The 11,027-nt window shown below is 37.9% G+C and overlaps 1 protein-coding gene across 1 annotated transcript; it reads left to right on the forward strand.

Annotated features, from left to right (window-relative positions):
• Window positions 1-1,410: 1,410 nt before the first annotated feature.
• Window positions 1,411-8,390, forward strand: ntan1 (N-terminal asparagine amidase). Its single transcript, XM_079883035.1, has 10 exons — window positions 1,411-1,617; window positions 2,193-2,295; window positions 2,367-2,432; window positions 2,520-2,628; window positions 2,730-2,803; window positions 2,870-2,923; window positions 5,379-5,432; window positions 6,032-6,129; window positions 7,193-7,306; window positions 8,019-8,390. The coding sequence occupies exons 1-10, from the start codon at window positions 1,537-1,539 to the stop codon at window positions 8,181-8,183; spliced, it is 918 nt and encodes a 305-aa protein (XP_079739161.1). The 5' UTR covers window positions 1,411-1,536; the 3' UTR covers window positions 8,184-8,390.
• Window positions 8,391-11,027: the final 2,637 nt, after the last annotated feature.

The raw sequence follows: 11,027 nt of genomic DNA on the forward strand, positions 1-11,027 counted from the left end.
TATATTATATATTTTATCTTTAAAAATGCATTAATATTCTATATTTGTTTAAAATGTATTTGTGTCTCAACTATTTATGAAGTCTAGAGAAGCAGCCTCATGTCATATTTGTTTTTTTTATTGCCCTGAAGAACCTTCTACAAATATGATGATAAATCAGTAAGGTTCAAATAAATAGGTAAATAAATAAATTAGCTATAAATTAATAAAAGGTTATTCAAATAAAACGTGTATTATATTAGTAAGTAGTGAGTATTTCACATACACACACACACACAGAGGAATGTATGAATATACATATATATGTATACACATATATGTGTGAATCCAGGACACAGTAAAGGATCTGTAAAGCATTTGATCTGGATGTGTCAGCATGAGAACAGACTTGGTTTAGTCACAGGACAAAGATATAATATGCTAAAAATATGAGAATTGTGCAAATTATAAATGTAAAATTGAAGCTTCTAGATAAGTGGTTTCAGACGTCTATTTGTCATTGTTTGTACTGTCGTTGTGCAATGAAAGTGATTAAACAATGAGTAATTCCTGTCATAGTGATTCCATTGCAAACATGTTCCCGGGAAACCTCATAAACTGTGATCAATACACACACGGTCACAGTGAGTTGGCACTTTAATTCCTTGATTTAAATAGTTATAAACCTTATAGATTTACCAAGCTAAAAGAGAAAAAGAAAAATGTAAGATGAATTTTAATTAATTTGGGTTTAAAAAAAAAATTAACTAGCTGTTTGTAACTACGGTAGTACTTTTAGAGGTTAATAACTATTTCGAATATTTAACTTTTTATTAACAGTCTATTAAAAATACATATATTTCCCATAATCGCATAAGTGATAAAGGGGTTGCTTTTTTTGTAATAATTTTTTATTCTGTAAAATTCTAATACGGATACTGTAGGCTACATTGTGTTCATATCAGGAGATGGATTACACATTAACTCATCGGAACATTTCTTAAACATTTCTCAAGAATAAGGAAAAAAAAAAAACTTCCTCCTGAGCAAACCCAGGCGCTGAACGTCATTAACTCAGATAAAGGTGATGCACTAGAGCCTCCTGCTGGTCAACAGCGCTATTACACATATTTACAGATATTAATTTTTTAAACTATAATTTATTTAATAATAAGTTTAATTAAAGTATTATACAAGCTACATTACAGAAAATGTCTACGTGTTTAACAAGGAATTCAATTAAATGCCAATTTTTTATTGATGAGCCGTTTATAGCAGTTTGCGGAGCGCCGCCTGTCGGACTGTACATGTATCGCACATCATCAACACTCATCAGCCTTTCCTCTTGATTTTGTTCTACAGTCAAACTGACTTCCGGTTAATGTCCCTTCTAGCGAATCAGTTCTACTATTCAGAGTCACATGACCTGTGACGTGTCATTAGAGAATGCGGAAGAGAATGAGGAGGTGCAGCGGTGAGAGAATCTCACATGACTGAGTTATTAATCACAAATATTTAAATAAAATAATCAGATGACCAGATGTAATCAGTGTCAGGATGCCGCTGTTGATTCAGAATAATCGAATAGAGCGCGTGAACTCAACCGCAGAACTCTTCAGCAAATACCCGCATCTGAAGGTACAAAAACAGTAATCTGAGAGCATATTTAATATTTGAAGTAATATAATACGGCAGTGTGTATGCACAGACTGTGATACATAGACCCTCTTTCACTTTATATTTAAAAATCTACTCGGGTATACAGATACAAAGGTAGAAATCCTTAAAAGTATAATAATAAAACCTCAATACAACCTCAACTATACTTTATAATGTGTGTGTGTGTGTGTGTATATATATAAACACATATACGTGTGTCTGTGTGTATGTTAGATTTTACAGCCCTATTATATATACTGTATAAATATATAATGCTCTTATTTTTTTGCATGCAACCTGTTAATTAGCTCATATACACACTACATGTAATATTGGTATCATTTTACGAATTTATTTTCCACTCTGCAGGACTATTGAAGTGTATTGCAAAAATGTATAATAATAAATAAAAAGAAAAACGTTCAAAGTTGAATTCCTACATGCATCTTGATGTTAAAAACATTATTTTTTGTCAGCATTCACACACTCTACATATAGAGCTGACAGTACAGGACGTGTGTGTGTTTCGTCACATTAATGTGTGTTTCTCTTAGGAAAGTGCGGAGCAGTTCGTGTGCCGAAGCGCGGAGCCTGTGGACCCGAAACAGCTCCTGTACGTCCAGCAGAGAGAGTTTGCGTCCACGACTCCAGCGGACAGTGAGTGTGTGTGTGTGATGAGCGGATGACATCTGTCAATCAAACGGACACTGACGTGTCTCTCTCCTCAGATTCGGTCTCTATCCTGGGCTCTGATGACGCCACAACATGCCATTTAGTCGTGCTCCGACACACAGGTGACACGAAACCTTCTTCAAATCAATATCTGATGGCGTTTCACTGCATGTACGTGTGTGTGATCCTGCTTTTCTTCTGTTGTGAAGGCAGTGGAGCGACGTGCCTTGCACACTGTGATGGCTCCAGCACATGGACTGAAGTTCCTCTGATAGTCAATGCCGTCACTTCTAAAAGCAACCCTGATAAAGACGGCAGGTGCTGCAGATCTTCATGCATCACTCGACTCAAATGGGCTTTTCACATATATAATGACTGTAGGAGTGTGTGTGTGTGTGTGTGTGTGTGTATGTTTTCAGACTGGAGCTGCATCTTGTCGGGGGTTTCAATGATGACAAGAAGACCTCTCAGTCACTCAGCCTTAGTATTCTGGGTACGTTGTGTACAAATGTGTGATGAAGATGAAATGATCAGAATATGAGAGTGTTTTGTTTTACAGCTGCCTTTCAGAAGCAGAAGGAAGACGTTCACCTGGAGACGTGCTGCATCACAGGTCAGAGGTCGCTTCTGCTGTTCACTGTCTGACAAATTCTCTAGTTTCTCTAAATTCAGCTTAAAGGGATACTCCACTTTTTTTGGAAATAGGCTCATTTTACAACTCCCCCAGAGTTAAACAGTTTTACCGTTTTCAAATCCATTCAGCCGATCTCCGGGTCTGGCGGTACCACTTTTAGCATAGCTTAGCATAGATCATTGAATCGAACAGGACCATTAGCATCTCTCTCAAAAAAATGACCAAAGAGTTTAGATATTTTTCCTATTTAAAACTTGACTCTTCAGTAGTTACATCGTGTACTAAAATTGGTCATTTTTTTGAGAGAGATGCTAATGGTCCTGTCCGATTCAATGATCTATGCTAAGCTATGCTAAAAGTGGTCCCGCCAGACCCGGAGATCGGCTGAATGGATTTGAAAATGGTACAACTCAACTGTTTAACTCTGGGGGAGTTGTAAAATGAGCCTATTTCCAAAAAAAGTGGAGTATCCCTTTAAAGGGGCTGTGTGTAGAGTTCAGAAACCTGTGTTATAGTGACACCGGTGGCCGTTATAGTGAACTGCAGCTCTTACTGCTCGTGCTCATGTGACGTATACGAGACTGAATGGGATTTGAGACCCTGATATTCTCACGACGAAGCTCTTATTCTTTGCTTAGAAGTGATTAGCAGTGATAAACTGTTAGCGAACATCCCGACGCCGTCCACCGCTAGAGCGACGCTTAGATGAATCTGTGAATATGAGCTTCAGCTTTCCTCTCAATAACAGAATAAACACACAAAACTGCCAGCGGTTCAGAAATCATCTGATCATAGAGATGTGGATCTGAGATTCACCGGCATCATGACGACAGATGAGCTCATTAATATCACACGCTTATGATAGTTTGAGTGTAAAGTATATTAGATCTGACTATGAGAGACTATAGTTTAAATCAATCTGAAATTTCCTTGCATGACACTTTGACATTAATGGCTCTTTCGGCATTATCCTGAACATTGTAAGTATTAACGTCACGTGTGAATGATAGAGAGGCTCTCGGGAGCGTAGACGTCACATGCTTTGATTTTCCCAGGAAAAATGTCCCGAATCCTTCATAAAATCAGTCCACAGTCTTTCATAGACAAACTGAGTCAGGGAAGGTCTCGTTTTTTAAGTTTCATTACAAGCTGTTCTCACATTAGCAATAAAAAAGTGATTAATGCATGAAAAATCTTACATATAGCCCCTTTAAAGGGACAGTTCACCCTTAAAATGTAAACCTGTGTAATGTTATTCTTTCTGTTGACCACAAAAAATAAAATAAAATAAATCATATGATGAAACCTCATAAAACCACATCCAAAAAAAGCACTGAAAAAGTAGTCATTACAATTAATCTATTATATTCTAAATCAGGAGGTCAAATGATGCTTTGAGAGGAACAGACTCAATAGTCATTATTCATGAAATGCGTCCCTCCGTTAATAACGGCTTAAATGTACATTAACACAATGGGTCTCATTCACGGAACATTCGTAAATATACGAGTAAATATGTGAGTGATTTGCGCGTAAAGAGACCTTCCCGAAAACTCTTCTCCTGATTCACAAATACTTCGTAAACGTCAGATGTGATAGTGAAATGTGTGTGTGTGTGTGTGTTAATGAATTCCAATCAGTCGTAAATGGGACGCGTGTGCACGCTCATTCTCAATTACCATAAATCCCGCCCATTAAATCCCACTGACAACTATACATGGGCATCATATTATGACACCAAACGAAGGATTTCAACATGTCTTCTCAGAAGCGAATGAAGAAGAGAAATTTCTCAGATGCAGAAATTGAAGTTTTATTATCAGAAGTTCATTCAAAACGCCACATTTTATTTTCAAGCGTACATAGTGGCGTATCAGGTCCTAAATAAAGGAAGCTTGTCAGCATATTACAGATGCAGTTAATGGAGTTTCATCTGTTAATCGAACAGTCCCAGAAGTGAAGAGAGTCCCAGCCCTATTGAAAGCAATTCATTATTTGATTAAAGTGTTCTGTTTGCAGATGCTATTACTGGCTCTCATAATAAAAGTAAAAAGAAAAAACGTATGTAATTACTATATGTAATATTTTTTCAAAATGCTGTGTAAATATGTACCCGATTAAGGTGAATTAAAATGCAGCCTTATTAATGAGCAAAACGTTCGGATGTTAAACGCACTATTTACGCGTGGCTGGGAGCAGGTGTAGATTTCTTTCGTACCAACTAACATTTGGAAAATACATTTTAATGAATCCGAAAATTTACGCCAGAACCACTTTACACACGATCTACACAAAAATTCGTTCTGCTCGTGTTTCATGAATGAGGCCCATTGTGTTTTATTGAGTTCTTTGAGTCTGTTCTTCACACAGAGCTGATGCATGACTTCAGGAGACTCTGACTGATAACATGCACATCATAATTATGTTTCTTCAGACATGAATGACGTGAGCAGAGACGGGGTTCACCGGCCCGTGGTGTATGGGATAGGTAATCTCAGCTTCTCTTCATGATGTCCTCTGTTCTTTGAGCTGTGCATTTACAGTATCAACTGAATGTGATGAAAGAGAAATACAGGGTGACGCACAATAATATAAAAACACTGATAAAGGCACATTTTTCAGTTTCACTCAACAATAAACAGAAAGTGTGACCAGTGCGTCAAATTGTGATAAATATTGTGATTTCAATTTATTTATTTATTTTAAAGCTCCAGGTTTGTGCTTGTTTAGCCAAAATTTGTGTGATGATATTATTTGGGCAAAAAATATTATAATAATTATTATTAGATTTACAATTTAATGATGATTATTATATTTCTCTATAAAATAAAGTATTTATTTAAAAAATATTAATTTATTTTTATTTATTTAAAATGAGTATATTAAGAAAAATTATATAATAATAACATTATTTCACAGTAAAACTGTATAATTTCTTCATTTTCAAATGTTAAACTATCAAGCTTTTATTTGATTTAAACCACTTTTGTTGTGTAATCTCCAGTTTATAAGCGTTTCTGGTTGCAAGCCGCATCAGTGTTACTGCATGAATCCTGCTGGACATCTCTGTGTTGTGTGTGGTTTCAGGTGTGAACGTTAAAAGCGGTCACATGTTTCCCGCCTCGTTTGCGTGTCGAGGGCCGGCGGAGGAGCTCAGATCCGCGCGCACCTTCTCCGGTGGAGAGGTACACAGATAACACAACTAATCTCCTTCAAGTGTAGATCTCATTACAAATATCTGCATGATGATACTACTGACCAATCAGAATCTGAGTAGCCGAACTGACGGAGTCTCAGCTCATCCAGCTCTTCAGCCAGATGAACTGGATAATAGAAAAGTTCTGATCCAATCTGACCTCTGACCTGTAATGCTGCCTGGATCATGATCATACACTGTTCGCTCGTTGGCCGAGTCTGGGTTCTCCATTCTGTCACTGATGGAGTTTTGGTTCATTGCCACTGTCGCCATTTTTTCGCCTTTGTCTTTTGTCTTCCTTAGTTGGGGACATTTAATATAATATTTAACAATATTATTGATATCCTGCATTGACACCATTATGTGAACTGAGCTGGACGATGACATCATGTTTTTCTCCAGAGCAGCTGTATGTATAAATGAACTACCGGTAAATTAATAATTTCTTTACAACAAAAATGAACCATCACTGAATTACTTAAAGGGATACTCCACTTTTTTTGGAAATAGGCTCATTTTACAACTCCCCCAGAGTTAAACAGTTGAGTTTTACCGTTTTCGAATCCATTCAGCCGATCTCCGGGTCGGGCGGTACCACTTTTAGCATAGCTTAGCATAGATCATTGAATCGGACAGGACCATTAGCATCTCTCTCAAAAAAATGACCAAAGAGTTTCGATATTTTTCCTATTTAAAACTTGACTCTTCTGTAGTTACATCGTGTACTAAGATTGGTCATTTTTTTGAGAGAGATGGTAATGGTCCTGTCCGATTCATTGATCTATGCTAAACTATGTTAAAAGTGAAGATTGGCTGAATGGATTCGAAAACGGTAAAACTCAATTGTTTAACTCTGGGGGAGTTGTAAAATGAGCCTATTTCCAAAAAAAAGTGGAGTATCCCTTTAAACTGGACTGTGACACTATTTTCTTCTAGAAACAAACTTTTTTTGCATTATTTTCCTGTTATCTCTGTAAAGCTGCTTTGAAACACTCTGTACTGTAAAAGCTCTGTATGAGTAAAGGTGAGCTGACTGTACCTGTTCTCCACAGATGGTTGAAGTGTATGATTCCAGCCGAGAGCTTGTGAGGATCGGCCCGTGCCGATGGACGCCGAACGAAGACCTGGGCTTCTGGCTTTCTCAGGATGATGACACCATCCTACAGGTCTGAACACTCCTCAACGTTCACATACTGTACGTGCTTCTGTTGAGGATCATATCTGACGCATATCTTTCTGGTATAGTTTTATTCAGAGACTCAAACTGAGCAAAAATATGCAATTTGGTGCAGATGCTGATGTTTATATGGACAAAAAGTAAGATGAAATTCTGATGCTTGTAATGTAAATCAGTGAGATCTTTATAACAGTACAGCAGATACTGTCATAAAATCACATAAATATTAATATCTGCCAATAATGTCTTAAGAGGATTTTTAAATGCTTAGTTTTATGATCAACGCTGTAGTTTTAAAACATATAATGCAATGCAATACAATGATGATTGAGAGATGAACAAATAAACCTTCCTCAAAAGCCTGATATTTTAGACCTCAGTTGCTTCAGTCCAGTAAATGTTCATCTTAAAATATCGCTAACAATATTAAAATTGTTCTTGCTTTTACTTGATAAAGTCAGTGCAGATTTGACATCAGAAAGGCACGAGAAGCTCGAGCTGAAGGAGGACGTTTGTACAGTTATACTAAAAGACTTTTACTGTATTGAAAAGTCTAAACTGTCAGTCAGACGACAGGAGTGCAGGAGATCGTGTGCGACAGGTTTATCAGATCATATAGAAATGATGATGCCTGATGTGTGTTAAGTCATTGATCAGATCTGCAGGATGAAAAGCTCATTAGTGTCTGGTTTGTCCTCCAGTATTTGTCCACGTCTCCGAGCGCTGAACCTCCTCACTTCGTCCAGCACATCAAATCCACCATCCGGTTCCTGCTGGATCATCCCAGCGCAGACGAGCTGTTCCCCGGCGGACAGGCTCAGCTCTACCGGCGCTCTGAGGAGGAGGGGGGGTGGGCGAGAGTCTGACATCTGACCTCTGGGGGAGGGGGGGGGGGAGAGAGAGTCTGACCTCTGAGGAGGGGGCGTTGGCGATAGTCTGACCGCTGAGGAGGGGGGCAAGAGTCTGACCTCTGAGAGGGGGGGGGGGGGTGGAAGAGAGTCTGACCTTTGACCTCTGGGGGGTGGGAGTCTGACCTCTGAGGGGGAGGGGGCAAAAGTCTGACCTTTGACCTCTGTGACCCACTCAAACCCAGCCAAAGGCCTTTGAACGTTACAGTAGAAGCTCCTTCACACTGATCTGAGACCTGCTGTGAAGGCCATTTCTCTGCAGAGTGAAATATCTGAAGATGGATTTACTAATGCGTTCTTTCAGAGACGGCCCTTACATCGAGACAAGAGCTTATTAACTCTTTTATTTCTGTTTTATTTCATATGTGTTTTGATTATGCATCATTATTTTAAACTGATATGTCACATTGTTTTCTTCCTAACATCCAGCTTTGTCTCATTTGCTCTTTATGAATTAATTTGAGAAACTGTAAATAAATTATGTTTGTGATGTTTGAGAAATAAGATAATTAAAATTCTGTTACCAGAGGAAACATGGTGTTTTATATATTGAGTCCTTTATGTAATAATAACAATGGAAATGTTAAATATATTCATCTTTAGGAATAAACAGAATGAAATGGGGGAATCTGTTTAGAACTCAAAATTATAAGGCAACCAGGTAATTTACTTTTTTAAGTTAGACCAACAATATTTTCTTACAAGCCAAGATGTTTGTACTTAAAAATTTAAGGCAGCAACTAAACGTTTATTTTTTACAGTGTTTAAATTCAAATGTATTCACGCTTTTATCCAACCTAAAGCAAAACATTGTGCTACAAAGTTGATCAGATACAAGCTGGTACAGACATTAAAGCGCAAACAGTCCAGAATAGTATTTTTTAATGTTATTAAGTATATATTTCAGAATGCGCAGATACAAGTAATGTGAGTTACGTAATCAGAATACTTTTTTCAAGTTAAGTATTGCATTACTTTTACATTTACAACAAAATATCCGAGTTACTTTTTCAAACAAGCAAATCCAGCCCAGATGAGATAAAGTAACACAAAAGTAACGTGACATATTACTTTTCATAAAAAAGTAACCAAGTAATGCAACTAGTTACTTTTTAGGCAGTAACACAATATTGAAATGCATTACTTTTAAAAATAACTTTCCCCAACACTGGCATTGTATATGTTTTATTGAAAACTGTGAGGGACAATTTGTACAAGGTTGACACTGGAAAACTGAAACCTGAAAAGCAGAAGAAAAGAGAGAACAGAGATAAAAGACTTTTACTAATTTGCACTCCGGAATTAAACACAGACTAGGACAGAAGGAGTGAATACTGGTGAAGGGGGATTTATTATTATATTCTTGCATTACTAAATACCAGCATTCATCCTAAACTTTGCCTCTTTGGTTCTTACATCATTTCTGTGGAAATAACACATTTAGACAGCTTTATATGCTTTATATTAAAGATGTGAGGAAGTTAAACTGCAGGTGTTTGCTAGATTTTGTGCTGTTGTTGATGAAGTTTCCTGAGCAATTGTGAGAAGAAGAGATTGTGGAGTCCAGAACTACAGTGGAAACAGGAACATACGTTATAAATATGCAACACTCATAATGTTTTCCTTATAATTTTTTATTTGTCCTTAAAGGGTTAGTTCACCCAAAAATGAAAATTCTGTCAGTAATTACTCACCCTCATGTTGTTCCAACCGTGTAAGACCTTCGTTCATCTTCGGAACACAAATTAAGATATTTTTGATGAAATCTGAGCTATGTCTCACTCCTCCATAGGCTGCTATGTGACCGAAACTTGCTGGCCCAGAAAAGTCATCAAAGAGATCGTTAATATAGTCCAAGTGACTCCAGTGGCTCAATCTTAAGTATATCAAGCGACGAGAATACTTTTTGTGCGCAAAAACAAACAAAAATAACGACTTTATTCCACTTTTCATTTCCTTCTCTCTGGGCCTCTAGTTGGTTCGCGTAGTGTTTTTGCGCAGCGCGTCTGTGTTACACGTCACCACGTAGGCTCACTATTGGCCGACGCCGGTCATGTGTGTGATGCGTGATGACGTGCAACACAGACGCGCAGCGCAAAAACACTACGAGGCCCAGAGAGAAGGAAATGAAAAGTGGAATAAAGTCGTTATTTTTGTTTGTTTTTGCGCACAAAAAGTATTCTCGTCGCTTGATATACTTAAGATTGAGCCACTGGAGTCACTTGGACTATATTAACGATCTCTTTAATAACTTTTCTGGGCCAGCAAGTTTCGGTCACATAGCAGCCTATGGAGGAGTGAGACATAGCTCAGATTTCATCAAAAATATCTTAATTTGTGTTCCCAAGATGAACGAAGGTCTTACGCGGTTGGAACAACATGAGGGTGAGTAATTACTGACAGAATTTTCATTTTTGGGTGAACTAACCCTTTAAGGATCTTAAATATTTACATATTTGGGGATATTAACACGTTTTAAATGTTTAAATATGTTTCTCATATGTCATGGCTAAACGACTGTACAAGCACTGTGTAAATAAAATGTATTTGGACTAAAATACACCATACCTCCTCCTTACCGTGGTGGAGGGGTTTGAGTACCCGAATGACCCTAGGAGCTATGTTGTCTGGGGCTATATGCCCCTGGTAGGGTCTCCCAAGGCAAACAGGTCCTAGGTGACAGGTCAGACTAAGAGCGGTTCAGAAACCCTTTATGATACCGATAAATTCAAGGACCATGACGTCGCCCGGCCCGGGTTTGGGGCTCGTATGCGAGCACCTGGTGGCTGGGCCTCCCCCCAT

This window comes from Squalius cephalus (genome assembly GCF_949319135.1).
Source record: "Squalius cephalus genome assembly, chromosome: 10".
NCBI classification, from domain to species: Eukaryota; Metazoa; Chordata; class Actinopteri; order Cypriniformes; family Leuciscidae; genus Squalius; species Squalius cephalus.

Excerpts from the sequence above, each read along its gene's own strand:
- ntan1 (XM_079883035.1), top strand. The coding sequence starts at position 1,537 with ATGCCGCTGTTGATTCAGAATAATCGAATAGAGCGCGTGAACTCAACC. Across the intron at positions 2,296-2,366 it reads GTCCACGACTCCAGCGGACA|ATTCGGTCTCTATCCTGGGC; the intron begins GTGAGTGTGTGT and ends CTCTCTCCTCAG. Across the intron at positions 2,433-2,519 it reads AGTCGTGCTCCGACACACAG|GCAGTGGAGCGACGTGCCTT; the intron begins GTGACACGAAAC and ends TCTGTTGTGAAG.